This window comes from Haemaphysalis longicornis, unplaced genomic scaffold, assembly GCF_048455015.1.
Source record: "Haemaphysalis longicornis isolate Haplotype H1 unplaced genomic scaffold, Haemaphysalis longicornis Haplotype H1 scaffold_2, whole genome shotgun sequence".
NCBI classification, from domain to species: domain Eukaryota; kingdom Metazoa; phylum Arthropoda; class Arachnida; order Ixodida; family Ixodidae; genus Haemaphysalis; species Haemaphysalis longicornis.
The window spans coordinates 157125098-157142012 of NW_027526295.1; the positions used below are offsets into that span (position 1 = coordinate 157125098).

At 46.2% G+C, this 16915-nt stretch overlaps 1 protein-coding gene across 1 annotated transcript in view; it reads right to left on the reverse strand.

The window, feature by feature from the left end:
* The window catches only part of LOC144169377 (sorting nexin-13-like), a 55051-nt gene that overhangs the window by 20720 nt on the left and 17416 nt on the right, over positions 1-16915 (reverse strand). The window contains exons 11-20 of the mRNA XM_077698497.1: positions 16116-16231; positions 15873-15972; positions 13139-13194; positions 12708-12827; positions 11443-11547; positions 10452-10572; positions 8753-8787; positions 8479-8638; positions 5843-5988; positions 1868-2083 (exon numbers count right to left, since the gene is read on the reverse strand). Of these exons, the coding sequence (XP_077554623.1) occupies positions 1868-2083; positions 5843-5988; positions 8479-8638; positions 8753-8787; positions 10452-10572; positions 11443-11547; positions 12708-12827; positions 13139-13194; positions 15873-15972; positions 16116-16231 (1175 nt within the window). The remainder of the gene's footprint in view (positions 1-1867; positions 2084-5842; positions 5989-8478; positions 8639-8752; positions 8788-10451; positions 10573-11442; positions 11548-12707; positions 12828-13138; positions 13195-15872; positions 15973-16115; positions 16232-16915) is intronic.

Below are 16915 nucleotides of genomic sequence, written 5' to 3' on the forward strand. Positions count from 1 at the left end.
ATTCAAACAATGTTTGATGTGACCATTACTAGGCTAACAGTAGCAACTGCAGGGTATGCGCTGGAGTTTAGGCCTAGCGTTACGCTTTGAAGCCTTACGACGTCAATCGGTACCCGCAGCTTGGAGGCAAGTGATGAAGAAGAAGATGAGGCCCTGAAAGGAGACAGCCAGGAATAGCCCAGAGTCGTGTTCCAAGCCAGCCTTGCTCTCAGTACTTGCTGCAAATGACGAGGAAGAGGAGCTCTGATGAAGATGGGTGAGACACAAATGTGGTGTTGCGCTAACCCCCCCAGCCCGCATAGTTCTCCTCTTTTGGGAGTGGACGCGTGGGATCTTTTGAATGATTCGTGAGCCTTTGATGGCCGCAGCCATCATGACTGGCCAATCGACCTGACCGGGTATGTTGCAAAACAGTGGGAATTTCGGCAAGGGTCAGGGTGTCATGGCCAAAAAGTGTCAGGGTATGATGGTGACTCACCTGAATAGGAATATAAAATAGAAAAAATATGTTACAGTAATTTTGATAAGGGGCTTCAGGCTGCATGCTGCCTATGGAAATTTTAGTGATGGTCTCTGGCCATGCTTTTGGTAATGCAGATCTGTGGGTGCCATTTCTTTTTGCATTTGTTTTTTTCATGAGATTCTCACACATTAAAAGGACCTTCAATAAGCTTAAAAGACATCCCTTCAGCCCCGAATTACACGGCAGAGCGCCAGAATGCCACTCCCAAGCAAAGACAGCAAGGAGTTTGCTGTTGGTGCCCACTAAAAAAACAGTTCCCTGTATAATTTGGGGGTCGTCGCTTACAAGTGAATTTTTCAAGTTCTTTGCTGCTTGTGAAAAATGCAGTATAAAAACCACTGCACAGATTTTTACCCTGTTAATTTCACTCCTATGGAGTGTTCTGAGGAATATAACATTTTTACATTTTCACTTTAGGGCCATCATCTTACGTGATACTTTCAGCACAGTCAGTTGCACTGTAATCTGTACAGGTAAAAATAATGCTCTCTTTACAAAAAAAAAAAAAGGCATACTCTGTACGGATCACTCTGCAAAAGGGACGGAACCGGATTTCAATGTGTGCCTGCCTTCTGAAAGGTGACTACGCTTTATGCGTGACATCGTCTCCTCTTTCTCACCTAGTTTGCTTGGTGTTGCTGCTGTAGTGCAGAAGCAGATCAATTGCCGAAAATAATGAAAATTGCTTGTGTCACTTTGAAAATACTTGCCGTAATGCACTCTTCGTGCTGCATGGGGGAACAGCCAGCTGCAGCGATGAGGCGCAGCAGCCACTTCCGTTGTCATTCTAAAATTGTACCCGAGTATGAGCATTCACGGCCCCCTACCAAGTTTCATCACCTTGCTAGGCTCCTCATGAGCGGGAAATGCGTAAGCCCTGGTAACACAAAAGCTACTGAAAGTATCATCATGAAATTTTAAAGCTCACATAGGTCAGCCTTTTGCAGTGCCCCTGCAACATTTCACTACTGTAAAAAAACAACAGTTGGCTGCGATTCTTACTTATTAGTAAAACGCAAACCACCTTGCGCACATGGGCCCTCCTGATAATAAGGGGTGCCTACCATTCCGGCAAACTTGCCTGTCCTTGTCTTCCAAATAAAAAGGATGCCCACCATCCGGTCGAGCTGCTCCTTTTCTTTCCCCGCCCTCGCAAGAAACAAAGGCTACCCCCGTTCTGACAAGCTGCACCTCTTCCTGCCAATTTCAATATAACAAGTGGTGCCTCCTGTCCTGGTGAACCGCTTTGATTCTTTCCAAGTCCTCAAAATAAACAGATGCCTACCGCCTTCCTTTTTTCCCTTTCCCGCCCCTTCCGACAGTCTTAAAAAAGGCAGCACTCACCGTGCGGGCGAACTGCTTCTTGCCCTTCTCGTAGGTGCCCGGCTCGAGGAAGTGCAGGGCCATGTCGCGCAGCCCCGTGTGTGCGGCCAGCACCTCGGGCTGCAGGATCTGCTGCAGGAAGCTGTTGAGCTGGCCCCGCCGCTGCTCCAGGAAGTGCCGGCTCAGGTTGTTGAACGTCTTCTTGCCCGGGAAGGGCAGCCGCGACAGCTTCGGGAACTGGGAGAGGGGGAGGGGGGGGGGGGGGGGCACGGAGGGAGAGAGGGGGCGAGACCATCAGACATTACACGCACCAGGGGCGGCCCAGCCACAACCACCCACACAATTCAACGGCAACACAATGTTTCAACAAATGTAAAAACTCTCGACTATGCAGGTAAACAGCAACGATGGGGAAGACGACAGATACAAATGAAAAAAAAAAGCTGTAGTTCAATGCAATTTTTCAGTCGCTGATGCGGAAGGTGTAAGCACAGTATTATTAGACCTGCCCTACTACTGTTTACTGTTACTTCCCAGGGGTTCACCCAATCAGGGTTGCCCTCATTCTATGCTGATCTTCAAAGTAAAAGTTTCTCGTCAACACAGTGGTTGTTTGCGGGTTGCTTGGCTTCTCGGTTCTGCAGAGTAGGCAGGCAGGTAAAACACACGCAATTCGAATCACATCATTGCAACGAGTGCAGCCCCTTGCTTTCCAAGGATGAGTGTTATGGTAAAACCTCGTTACAAGAGACGCTGTTACAAGAGACACTTGGTTATAAGAGATATTTGAATGAAAGCGGTTTGGTTGGTTCTCCTGTGTTTGCCATGTTAGCAACACTGCATACAAGAGACCTTCGTTGCAAGAGACACGTTTCCCGGGTCCCTTGGGAGTCTCTTGTAACAAGGTTTTATTGTAATTTTAAACAATTGCGTCGTCCACTTCAGATGCTTTAGTTCACAAAGCTTCACCTTTAAGACAGTCCTTTTCCAGCCAGTGACTAGACTGCACTTGGCAAGGTCACTTCTAGCACTGACAGTCATGTGGGTAGGCAAATACCCTTGCAGGGCTGGAGCACAGGAACTCAACAAATGGCCAGATGAGCTCATTGGTGGAACGCCTCATTAAGACACAAGTGTGAACTTCAAGCACAATCAAGCACTCGTGCTGTTGCTTCCTTGACCATCTTTGCACTTCTTGGGTTTCAGTAATACACACTGTTGTTTCCCTTTATGCCCACCCCATATCCAGCAATAATGCCGACAATTTGGACTTCTTACAAGCAGAACTCCCAGCAATTTTAGAGTCCCTACAGGTTTGCCCTGCTTCCTCCAGTGTAACCCGTGAAAAGAAGGGTTTCAAGTGTGCAAACGACCATAACACTTGGTGTACGAGTTTTGCATCCGAATCCGAAAAAATTTTCCACTTTAACAAACCAGTTTGTGAGAGACGTTTAAGCATATCTTTGCTTTCTTTTACCCCAAAAGGGCATGCAATTTTGCACATGACTTCTCCTGCATGATAAGCTAAAGCATAAAAGAAAAACAACTTTAAAAAAGAGAGAGAGAGAGAGAGAAGAAGAAGGAAACAACAACGAAAAGGCCCTATAGCATGGAGCCCAATTAGCCTAACACAGGGACTTTGTTCACTCGCATGCAAGTGCCTTATGTCAGTCACATAACGTACCACTCAAGCCTAATTTGAAATGTCACGTACTCTAGCTAGGAGATTGTGCTACCTGGAAATTTATTACCAGTGCGTGCGTGTAGAAACAATTGGCAAAGCTTGCACTACGTTGTGCAAGGCTTGAACCAAAGGAGGATTTATATGTAAGCACTGAAGGACACACCATCACACACTGCCTTAGGTTTGAAATTGCTTATTTACAAGTTCCGGTCATCGCTTTTCACTGTGGTAGTAGAACAGTCAAACCCCTCGATAACGAAATCCTACGAGAACAGAATTCCTGCGGCAACGAAATATTTCCAGACCCCCAGCAAACGACCATAGAAGCCCTTGTATTTCATCTCTCATAGCAACATAATGTTTTTGGAAAGTGATCCTACATTAATGAAGTTCGCTGTAAATCCGGCCAGAATTTTATCCACCCATCTTCTGAGGCTAACAGAGTCCAAAAAGTGCTCAAATGCATTTTCTTTGGACTCAAAGTGCAAAAACTTGTGCCACAGCACGCTTGCACGGCCACTGCCATATCTGTTTACGAAAAATACCGTGCACCAGGCGGCCGTGGAAGCAGCCACGCAGCAACACCACCAGGGGGAAACACACGGGTGACTCGTGGCACGGCTTTGGCTACGCTAGCTGGCTACCACTGAGCAGCACGCGTGCCTTCCTTGTCTCTGTGCGGTAATCGTCAGGATTTGCTCTCAATACGATGCCTCCGCCAGCCCAAAAGCAGAAGCTCTAATCGCTATAAGATAAGGCAGCCACCATGTGGCCCAAGTGGAGGAAGGGAGGATAGCACCGATGAATTTGGAACAGCCTGCAGCTCACTCTACCATCCAGAAACACAGAACGCAACTGACGGCTGCGGCCTTTCTGGGAGTCAACAAAGCGGGGCTCACTTAGTTTTACAGACAGCAATGGAACAACGAGGTGCTACTCTCTGGTAAAGTTTGCCAACAGAAGAAGCTGGACTTCACATGCATGCTCGGACATACTCGGTGCGGAGGGCCAAGGAGAAAAACATACAGAGAAGGTGAACCCACGAGATGTTCTGTATGCGTTTTGTAACATGGATGTTTTGTAACAACACAATTCGGTTGTTCTTAGGCACGCAGGACTAGCAGTGAATGAAACACTTCTTGTTGTGCGAGAAGTGAGCTGCGAAGTCACGGCAAGGTAAGGCACGTGATGTAATATAACAGACTTTTGGAAAGTTTTGGTTTGCGGGCGATTTTCCTGTTGTTTGTTTCATTCTCGCAGCCACGAAATTCCCGCAAAAGTGAACTTTTTGCTTTTTCTGACGGACTCATTATTGCGGGGTTCAACTGTGGTCATCGTCATATCCATCTATATCGTCATCTTCCTCATGCATGACTGGCGGGCCCGGATCGTTACAACTACAGGCTTTCACATTTCTTCCAAAGTGGAACGCCTCAGCACGCACTAGAACCGGCGGCAACCAGCTTCGTGACCTGGGCGCCTGTAGTGAGAGCTGTTTTGTGCTCCGCCCTTGAGGCGCGGACACGCGTGAACTGTTTTCTTGGTGTTTTTTTAAAAGCACTATGCCCAAGCCTGGACAACGCTGGGTGCTCCTTGTGAGGCACGTGCTCATGTGCACAGTAAGTAGTGGGAGTAACTATGACCTGGGGTTTTCTGATGACCCCACAAACATTACGGCCAGGAACAGCAGCTTGTTAAAAAGTTTTTTTTGTTTTCAATCGTAAGCAATGTATCAGCATGGAACATACTGAAGAGGCTGTACTATAGTGCAAATTTTTGCGGACAGAAAATCTAAGGAGGGGGGGGGGGGGGGGGGGGGGGGGGAGGTCATCATTGAAAGAGCTATTGCAGTAATATACTCTCTTCCATTTACAACAAAAGAAAATCAGTGCTAAACGTGAATAACTTCAAGACATTCTAATAAAAGATATGTAAAACAAAATTCGCAAAACAAGACAAAGTTTTCTGCACGGCAGTGCTCAAACAAGGCTCAGTGTGGGTAGCTGCAAACCGATATTTAAAATACAGCTGCTTAGAAATAAGTTCTACTTCCGCAGCTGCCGAAAGACAGCCACACCTAGTCTAAATCCCAGTTACAGCTTTACTTTCATAATTATTATTGGGGAATGACAAGTTAAGGCAATCTAAACAAAAGGGAAATAACAGCCGAGTTGGAGAGTCACATTTGTAAGCATGCAAGCAAAATCTTTGCACAGTGTACCGACAATTATTGATCATTCAGTGTCTCGCAGAGCTGTTAGTGCACTAGTGCACCACACAGCAGAGTGTTCCAGGTAGCGCAAGCGGCTTACCTTCTCCAGGACAAGAATGTGGAAGTCGTCAAAGTCGCTGTACCTCCTGAAGACGCACCAACGTTCCTCCCCAGACGACTGTGGATCCCGACGGGTCACGGAAATGGCGTACAGGGCGTACGACGTGTTTGCCTCACGGACTATGCCTGGGAAAGAAAGGGCACAAGGTTATGGTCCACAGACCAACCACGGTCGTATCCGCAAAAAGAGAAGGTTTATTTTATTCAATCCCATTTTGCTTTTGCAACGTCAAGATGCGGGTGGCTGTCACAAACTCATGCGTACAGTGCCTGATATTGTTGTACAGCCGCTTGATTTATTGAGAGTTTCCATTGTACTCCCTGGGAGGCCTCTAGAGCATTCCCGTTCCTAGTGCGTTTTTTGACTCGTCATTTGGTCGCCCACGATACGAAAAAGAAGCGGTGCATTGATGCGTGACAGATCACTAACAAAGTAGATAGCAAAATAAACCCCCGCCGCTCTGCAGAAATGAGAAACTTCGAGCCCTTTCCCAGAAACTGCATAACCTTCACTGTGTTGAGCAAGCAATGATTTGAGAAAGAGGAAAGGAGGAAGACAGACAGTCCGACTGCGGCAGGCGTTTTGTATGTTGTTTTTCTTGTTCCGCATTAGCGTGGCTATAAAAGCCTGCCCGTGCCGAGACCACACAGTCTCACTGGAATGTCGGGATGCCACAGTGAGTTTTGCCCATGCGTGAATCGCCATCGACAACCCACGTCTTTGAAGGCCCCAGTGTGCTCCTGGCTTTCTAAATCTCCAAATTCGTCATTAGACAGCTTGGCCTACACCTGAACAACCCCTCCAAGGTAGCCACTTTGCCTCTGAGACAGCAGTGTATCATTGGCCCAGTCGGTGAATATTGTAGGACTTGCGTCTCTTACATATGCACCGAACTATTAACGTTTTAGTTAACTTTGCTACATTATAACATTTGTTAACTCTCCTTGTTTATACTACTATTTCTGTAGTATTTGCTTTGCTTGTATTTGTGTTATTTTATGTTATTTTGTGTTACCTCTCACTTATGTTCCCGTTTTGTGCCTGTGCAGTACCTCGAATTTTGGCATGAATTTCTCTCTTTGGTTGTTTTTCAATTCAAGGCTCTGTCTCATTCTCATCGCCGAAGCCCCGCGTCAGAAGTCCACCCCTCGTCACTAGCAATCTGTGGAGGTGACAGGTTTTGCTTTCTTCTCACCAGAGCTGACGACCCATTCTTCTCGGCAATACCTCTAAAAACAGTGACAGTGGCCTAAACGTGAAGTGAATACGCTAAGAAAGCATTGCATTGTTCAATTCACACTGAGGCCAGAAAATAAAAAGCTTTTTTCTAGAGCAAAGACTCATCAGACTTATCCAGGGATGGGTCCTTTAGGCCTGTTGCTGCCAACAATTTTTTTAACCACTAAAATTTTTTAATTTTCCTCTTTGGTTTGTCCTAGTGTAAAGGAAAGGAAACTCATTTTACTCATTGTAAAGGAAAGGAAATTCCATAAGGAAAGGAAACTCATTTTACCAATGCCTCGAAAATATGACCATATTTTAAAGTGTAAGCGGAGAGGGTGGCACATTTGAATTGAACATGTCTGATTAGCCGTTGCAATCAAAAGGGTTACATGAGCAATCAATACTAAGGTTAGTTACAAGCCAGGCCAGCTTGCTAAGAGGGAAAAAGGAGAGTGCATGCGATGGGCCGATGGCGATTTTCATTCGGCATGGGAAGATAACTGCTTCCTGCAATTTTCTTTCCTTGTCTGCGAGTTGAAATGCATAGACAATCTCCGAAAGGCTACTTTTTACATGTTTGAAATGCCTCGAAAAAAAAAAAAAAAAAAAAAAAAAAAAAAAACTTTTTCATGCAAGAAAAAGAAAAAACCCAAGAGAATTATGTAAGTAGAACTTATAAAAGCAGCCCTTCAGATTTTTAAAATGTCTCAGTGGCAAATGTGGCAAGTGCAGCGAAAAGGCTCTTAAAGATGACTAGAGGGATGATTGCCAAATGGTTTCCATCCCAAGAAGAGGGAACTCCTTTTTGGCTTTTAACACTGCTGCTAGGTGGGAGTTATTCACACTATTTTTCACTTAGCAAGACATGCCCCAACCAACAACCAAAAGAAAAAAAAAAAAAAAAAACGCGGAGATCCATGCCTGAAATAAAGTTTGCTTGCCACGTGCCTGTTTCCCAATAAATCAATAACGCAGGGAAACGGATGCAGACTAGAATGACGGTCACATTACGCACTAAAGCTCACCGGAAAGAGCTGAGAGATTTCTTTTGAAACAGACTTCAGTAGACGCTGCGCGACCCGGCTTTTGCACTCACATTCCCTGCTTGAATGAATCAATCCCTGGTACTCTGAACTCCTCCTCCATTTGAGCCTCCAGTCGAGGAGATCCTCGACGGCAGTTTTCGCATGTAAAAGCACAGCGGTATCTTCCACTAAGCGGTATATTTCACACATTGAGTGAGGACAAACTCAGAATATGGCCAAAAGTATTCATAAATCTGTCACGGATACCTCCAGTTATATCTCGACACCATTGATACCAACTGCTTACCAGGAACAGCGAATGGAACGCAGCACAAATTTAAGGACAGTGTGGTTGTCCCCACAAACCTGTGTTGTAGATGTTGGCCATGAGGAACACCTCCAGGGGGGCCCCCTTGCTGTTGGTGGTGACCTCCATTGTGTCGGCAGGCACGGAGGGCATGTCCTTGTTGAGGAACTCTATCGGCTCGTCATCCTGCTCCAGGGAGTTGAGACTGCCACAGTCGTCCTGTAATGTTACAATAGCACTGCAGCACTGCATATGAGGCACTGACCCCCCCCCCTCAAAGGTGTAACCAAACTTGGGTCACTCAATAAGCGTCAAAAAAAGAAAGCAACGTACCCCACTCCCTGCAGACTTGGCCCCACTGAAGGAATCTGCAAAGGCAAACAGCACCACAGAACAAACATCAATGAACTGATGGCTCCTAATTGCATAGACACAGATGCTATCTGCACTAAGTTCTTATTCTGCACCCACAGACTGACGGGTCTCAACTTGTTGGCCTCTCCTACGCTTGGTTTGAAAGGATAGCACTTAAGGCTTCTCACAGAAACGGACACGACAAAAGCGTACGCTTTGTCACGAAGACAGCTCTGTTGCAAAGATGACAAAGTGTACGCCTTTTTTCTCGTCCATTTCTCTGAAAAGTCCCCAGCGCAACCTTTCCCAACGATATTCCCCCAACTAGACCGACGCCATGCTTTACTTGTTTTCAACAGCAGAGCTGTTTTAAGCCTACAGTTCGCCATGGAGTATTACCATAAAACTCAGCCCAGCCAAGCGCATGTCAGCGTGTGCCCCGTGAGGAGTGCTCGGCACCATCGAGGCGTGCGTGTGGGCTTGCGCCACATAAGAAGCTCGGGGAAAAAAAAAAAAAAACACCCGGCGAATCTTGCACTAAGTCACACAAGGCTTGAACCATAGCGAAACTGCAGGATTTCTTTGTATGTCAGCACTGAAGGATACATCACTCCGCGTTCGTACAAGTTTGCAATTGTTTCGCTTTGCAGTGTGCTAGTAGTAGTCATCGGTATATGCATCAATATCGTCGTGTTACTCATGTCAAGCATTACATGTGCGGTAGAGCTTGACGACAGCAGGGGCGCAGCGGCGGCGTGTACACGCACGACACATGCGCGGCGTTCCTGGAGTCGCGTCGAGGTTTTGTGGAGCAGGTGCTGCGTCAGCTATGGCATTGTTGGTTGCTAGGCGAAGCGAGGCACTCCTCAAGATGTTTGCCAGATATTTTTTTGTTTTTTGTTTTGCTAAAGCTGCTGCGCGAGCCGGGGACAATTGGCAGTTGCTGCGAGGCACGTGCTCACAAGCACTTGGCATTTTCTCGCTCCTCAAAGTATTCAGCTTTTTTTTTTTTTTTTTTTTTTTTTTTTTCCCTCGCTAAAGCCACTGTGTGAGAGGGGGCAACCGGCGGCCACTGCAAGGCATGTGCTGACGAGCGCTCGGAATTTTCTTGGTATTTTTAACGTGTTACACACCACACATTACGGTCAGCTACAACAGCTCTGCTGCTAAGAATACCGAGCGCATGTGAGCATCGGTCAACTCAACCTTCGAGAACACTCTGCCCAGCATTTGTAGCGTGATCTCTAGCGTGCTGTTCTCCTCATCAGTTCACGTGCATTCACGCCTGAAGTGGGGAGCACAGACGCCGAGTTCACAAACAGACGCCGGTTGCCGTGGGTTCTAGAGCATGCTAATGCGGTCCACTTTGGGAGCGATATGAAAGGCTGCGGACACAAATATATCCAGGCATGCCAGTCATGCAGAACTTTCAGCGGAAAGTTCTGAAATCCATGTCAGGTGCAGCAGCTGGGTCTCCGACAAAAGGAAAGAGGCCACCAGCTCTGCTGTTTCTAAAGCTTTGCATCACTAGCGCAAGCTGTGCCAACTTTTTTTTTTATCCTATGCAGAGACTCAGAAGGCATCCACATGCAAGCACAAGTGTGGATGCTTTGTGTATTTCTGACACAATATACGGAACCATCAAAGCCAAACTTTGGGGTCGGGTGCACAACACTACCTTCTTCGTCCGACTTGGAGCCGAAATCTTTGAGGAGGTCGAGCTCGGCGAGCAGCTTTATGTAGCCCTCAGACTTCATGAAGCTGGGAAAGTGCTGCTCCTCTTGCATGATTTGTGCCACCTGCAACGGCATGGCAGGTGTTTGAGTGAACAAGGGGTTGCAGTGTACCAACACCTAGTGCTCGACACGTTGAACAGAGGAGCTCAAAGAACTGAGAGGGGAACCAGCATTGCCTGTCAATGCTAGACTAAAATAGCAGCTGACCGAGGAATTCGACCACTGGTGAGTAAGGTACAGGTGAGTAAGATGGCATGCGACTGTTCCAAGTGCTTTTCACAGCCTCCCAAAAACTATCATCTAACTTGCTCTAACTTGCTCATCTACAGACCTCTAGATGAGAGGAAGAGAAAAAAAGCAGGGAACAAACTCTGGGGCAATCCTAAATTTCCGCAACAGCAACTACCCTTCAATTCTTTCTTCAGGAAAAGGAAAATACCACCAAGTTTCTTAGCACACATTCTATGACAAAGGCAAATCATCATCACAGCAGCGATTAACCAACCTCAAACAATGACTTTCGTAACAAGCTGTGCACGAGAGCATTTCCACCCCTGTTACTGAGCTGGAAAACTTTCTAGGCAAAGAGCAAACGCAGTGAACAGGTTCTGAGTTGTCAGATTTAATGTTCAATTAAAAATCTATACTGCTTTGGAAATAATCTTGTCTGGTCAGCGTGCTTGCACTTTTGCACTCTGCACTCCCCTAATTGGTACTAAAAAAAATTTGCAGTGAACTTTTGCATTTTAGAGGACTTTAGAAATAAAGGATGAGAAAATGACACCTCAGCAAAATTATTTTAGCCATAAGTAGTCTAAGTACATTTTGATCGGTGCTACACCAAGCGAAATATTTGTTGAAAGCACAAGGGAACTCCTTGAAAGTGACCAACAGTAGCAAAACTCAAGACAGCAGTGGATTCAAAGTGAGTACCTTTTGCTGAATGTCATCAAACCAGAACTCGTCTGGTGTTTCGACCCTCAGCTTGCGTAGCAACTTCTTTGCCAGCACCTCGTCGACGACGATCCTGGATGTGGCCTGGACATTTGAAAGCAAAGAAATGGCTCATGTATTGGTGCTTGAAAAAGGAAAAAATGAACAGCTACCAACAGACCCACACATGCATCCTCAGATATGCCAGCAGTTGTTGTGCTACAGCATGGTATCACTGTAGAACTGCAATAAACCAATAAAAAAATGCATGCAATGAATTTGTACATGCATGCGTGTGTGTACATACTGCGCATACATACATGCGACCCCACAATCGGATTACCCTACAAGGTGAAACTGATAGACCCTATTTGTAGCACTGCAAGTATTGTACGAAGTTCTTGCTGCTTGTGCGAGATGTGCAGTGGGAAGAGTGGGCTGTAACATTTGAAGTGGAACAGCGAGCCTCTGTACAACGCACATACAGACTTTTAGATTTAAGCCGTAACTGCAGAGCAGTCGATCAGTAAGACTGCAATGGTTACAATCTTCAAGCTGTAAATACATTTTATATAGTTTTTCCATCATTTTAATTCCCAATTATCAATTTCAAACTCCTCCTTGATTTGCCAGCCCCGCCGAGCACCAAAGAGCAAAGAGTTTTTTTTCACCAGCTAACAAAACCCAAACAACGAACAAAGATTTACTGGGCAGAAACTTGGGGACTTGCTAGGCACCTGGAAAGAAAACTTAGCTTGTCCCAACTACCTATGGAAACAGGAATGACGGGGGTAACACTTGGAGACAGGACACAGGCGTTTTGGAGTAGGGAGCAGACTCAGGTGGGAGACATCCTAGCTCGAAACTAAGAAAAGAAAGAAATGGAGTTGTGCTAGGCATGCAGTGAGGAGAACTAGCAACCGATGGTTCACCAGGGCGGTAACAGAAAGGCTGTAAAAACACGGTAGTAGAAATAAGAGAATACTCGTAACTCAATGAAGGGAAGAGATAAAGAAATTTGAAATGACTTTCACAACAAATAATGTTTTTTCAAAGACATTTTCGTACCGATCTGCTGATAAGTTTCTTCAAAAACATTTTTGTCTCGATTTATAAAAAAAAACTGCTGGTATGCACCAAGAAGTATGGTAAGGGCTTTTTCACCCTCCCAGCTCCCCCGCTTTAAAACTGGCACACCCCCAAAGTTCAAAGCTGAACAAAAAGGCGTTTAACTACGCTTCAATGCAAGCATGAATCTTCCTTACCGTTTCGGCGATGTATGTCTCGTATATGTTCGTTGCAGCTTCTCTGAGACTTTCCAGACTTGTGTTCCTATCTTCCGTGTGGGTTTGGCTAAGTAGCTGCTCCGCCGACACCTTGAAGCCCTAGCAGAGGGGGAAAAAAAGACGTTTCAACTTGTGTAAAAGCAACTGAATACTTCTTGTGAGGTTATGCAACTTGACTAGTAAGCTGCTGAAAAATTCAAAGCAGTGCCCTGCACAACCTAGACACAGCAATAAAGCTGACAACCATCAGCTGCCCTGCTAGGCTTGTGCAGGTACTGCCGATTTCCTCACTAGCTAACAATGCTAATTCTAGACTCTATGGTCAGGAAAAAAAATGGCGCCTTGTTGCGCAATGTTGAGGTCTCAAATCGCCAGACTGTATTAGGTCGTCTGAACCATTGCTATCTTACCTCAGCGTGAAGATAGAAAGAAATGTACTTCTGAGCTCCAATACTGGTCATGAATTCTGGAATAAAAAGAAAAAACAACTCCGGATTGCACATGTGCCACAAAAATTGGCGATTCCTGCTGTATAGTACAATAATCGCACACACAAAAAAACCAAAGTTCGATGCATCATGCATGTGTGTTTTGTGCAAAATTAAGAGCCCTATCTTTTTTGCAGATTAGGTACCTACAGTCGAATCCCGCTACAACGAAATTGATGGGACGTGCGAAAAATTTCGTTGAAGCGAAAATTCGTTAAGGCGAAATCTGCCCCAACACACCACGGAAAGGCCAGAAAAATAGCCCCGTACGTTTCCGCAACATTGGCAGCATAATACAATGTTTAGAAAAAGGAGTGACGCGCAAGAACTCATGTTTATTTGGATAACAAACATACCAATGGTTATCTGTTTTTTCACCACCCAAAGAACGCGTTACGGAGGGGGGTGAAGATATGCAGGCGCAAAACGTATCGCTGTACAACAAGGCATGCCCACCGAGCTGATTACTTGCAGATAACTGCTAGGCCGTCGGAAGCCCCCCTCTCGCTTGTGGCAGGAGCAGTGCCATTATCTTATCCTCCGACAGGGCATGGCAGCTACTGACCTTGGCAGGCAAGACGCGCGCGCTTGCATTTAACATGACCGCGCGCCCGCGACTAAGATAGGATGACTAGGCTTCAAGACCAAACACGCAAACATGATTTTTGCTCTTGGCTATGAAGAATGGTAGAAGGAAAACGGCAAGGACAGCTGCTCACAACGCATACATGACGGCACCGCGCCAGCAGCGGAGCACATTCATGCAATTTCAACTGGATACGGATTGGCTGTAGCTCTGGGGCTCCGCCTTGGCGAAGCGGGCCTGCGCTACAGTGTACTACATTCTAGTACACCATACCTGCGCCTCGTGTAAAGACGGCCAGCCACATCGTTATCACCATCAAGCAATGGCGTGCGCCTATGAGTTATTTTTTGTTTTGTTTTGGGTGGCGGTGTGGTCGCAACGCGCATGTTTTCGGTGAAACTAAGCGTCCTGAATGTATAAAAAGTTAGATAGCTGGCGCTATGCTTATTTTATTGTAAAATAATTGTTCGAACCCAGCCCAAATCATCTAAAATTTCGTTGAAGCGAAAGCAAGCCAGACAAATGGTTCGTTGTGGCGAGGACTTTGTTGCATTGACTTCTATGGCTAGCTGACGGGGAATTGGAAATATTTCGTTGAAGCGGAAATTTCGTTGAAGCGGCGTTCGTTGTAGTGGGGTTCGACTGTAGTATGTACATTGTCCAGCACAAAGGTAAGGTACTAGGTAGTATTCATCGAGCACCTCCATTCTAGGGGAAGATTGGCGCTTTTATGTACATCTTACCCGGTCAGTGTCCTCGTGCGCAAGCGGGTGTAAAAGTGTTACAGTCGAACCCCGCTACAACGAACGCCGCTTCAACGAAATTTCCGCTTCAACGAAATATTTCCAATTCCCTGTCAGCTAGCCATAGAAGTCAATGCAACAAAGTCCTCGCCGCAACGAACCATTTGTCAGGCTTGCTTTCGCTTCAACGAAATTTTCGATGATTTGGGCTGGGTTTGAACAATTATTTTACAATAAAATAAGCATAGCGCGCCAGCTATCTGTAACTTTTTATACATTCAGGACGCTTAGTTTCACCGAAAACATGGGCGTTGCGAACACACCGCCACCCAAAACAAAACAAAAAATAACTCAGGCGCGCGCCATTGCTTGATGGTGATAACGATGTGGCTGGCCGTCTTTACACGAGGCGCAGGCCCGCTTCGCCAAGGCGGAGCCCCAGAGCTACAGCCAATCCGTATCCAGTTGAAATTGCATGAATGTGCTCCGCTGCTGGCGCGGTGCCGTCATTAGAGTGAACTAGAATAAGCTAGTTCACTCTACCGTCATGTGTGCGTTGTGAGCAGCTGTCCTTGCCGTTTTCCTTCAACCATTCTTCATAGCCAAGAGCAAAAGTCATGTTTGCGTGTTTGGTCTTGAAGCCTAGTCATCCTATCTTAGTCGCGAGCGCGCGGTCATGTTAAATGCAAGCGCGCGCGTCTTGCCTGCCAAGGTCAGTAGCTGCCGTGCATTGTCGGAGGATAAGATAACGGCACTGCTCCTGCCACGAGCGAGAGGGGGGCTTCCGACGGCCTAGCAGCTATCTGCAAGTAATCAGCTCGGTGGACACGCCTTGTTGTACAGCGATACGTTTTGCGCCTGCATATCTTCACCCCCCTCCGTAAACGCGTTCTTTGGGTGCAGTGAAAAAACAGATAACCATTGGTATGTTTGTTATCCGAATAAACATGAGTTATGGCGCGTCACTCCTTTTTCTAAACATTGTATTATGCTGCCAATGTTGCGGAAACGTACGGGACTATTTTTCTGGCCTTTCCGTGGTGTGTTGGGGCAGATTTCGCCTCAACGAATTTTCGCTTCAACGAAATTTTTCGCACGTCCCGTCAATTTCGTTGTAGCGGGATTCGACTGTATTTCCCACCCTTCTCCTTTTCACCACCTTTTCAAGTTTTCCATTTTCTAAAGAACCACTGGGAATGGTAAATATCCTTCTACAGCACAATAACCTGTTTATTTAGACAAATGTGTTTACTTTTTTTTTTTAGATTTCTAAGAAAAGTACCGCTACTCGTAAGTACACGGAGAGTTGAAAACAGGTCCAACGTACCCATGAAATAGGATAGAGCAATGTTGTTTGCCAGGACAACATCAAATGGCAGTTGGAACAGCTCCACCCCCGGTGCTGTCAACTTCTTCCAATCAATTTGCTAAGGCAGGAAGGAAGACAAAAAATGAGTGAGGCAAACACACAGTTACCTCCATAGTCAGCTTGAAGAGGAAGGATTTCCCAGACACAAGACATTTCAATGGGTTTCTGCTGAGACCAGGACGACGTGCGGCTCCCACTCACCGAGGGCAGGCCTGTTGAGTCCGTGTCCAGGCTCCCATCGTTCAGCCGTTGCAGCCTGGCCTCCACAACCTTTTTTACATACTGCAGGCTGTTCAGCTGCTTCTTGATCACCGTGTCTGCACCACAAGGGGGGTAAACACTTCATTAGCCAGCAGGAGAACTCCGTTACCACATGGTTTCCACAAAATGACGCCCCAGCACAAGAGCTTGCACTTATGCACCTACGACTGTCCCAGAAAGGCATCTACGATGGCAGATCTTTAACGTGCACTGAAGTCTCGTACACACAGGCGTTTTCGGGTAGTTTTTCACAAGACGAGTGTGTGCATTTATGGCTACGTGCATCCAAGGGCAAAGAGCGCCAGAAATATGTTAAGTAACCATTCAGTGTATTGTGTTTGTGTTTAAAGTATGTATAGCATCAGTATGACATAACAAAAAAAAACGCTAATATATGAACGTAGAAGGCCCCTGATCTAAAACGTGAGGATGGTAATAAAGATGGATGAAGTTGACAACAGCCAAGACGTGAAAGGTGCCTGCAACTTCAAGGCATGCTTTGTGAGTGAGGCCCCAGTGCCCATGAATGAACCATCAGCACTGAGAGGGTCTGAGGTTGCCGCAAGAGATAATTGTTGAAAATCCAGCATGACAGGTTATAAATGTTTGTCCATAAACACTGGTTGATCTGCTAAAGATAGTGAGAGATGTTGTGGAATCTTACAGTAACTGTAAGCGTCAGCCACCGCTGCAGCCTGGTCTGCCATTTAGTTGCTTCATGTGCCATAGTGTCGTCGAAG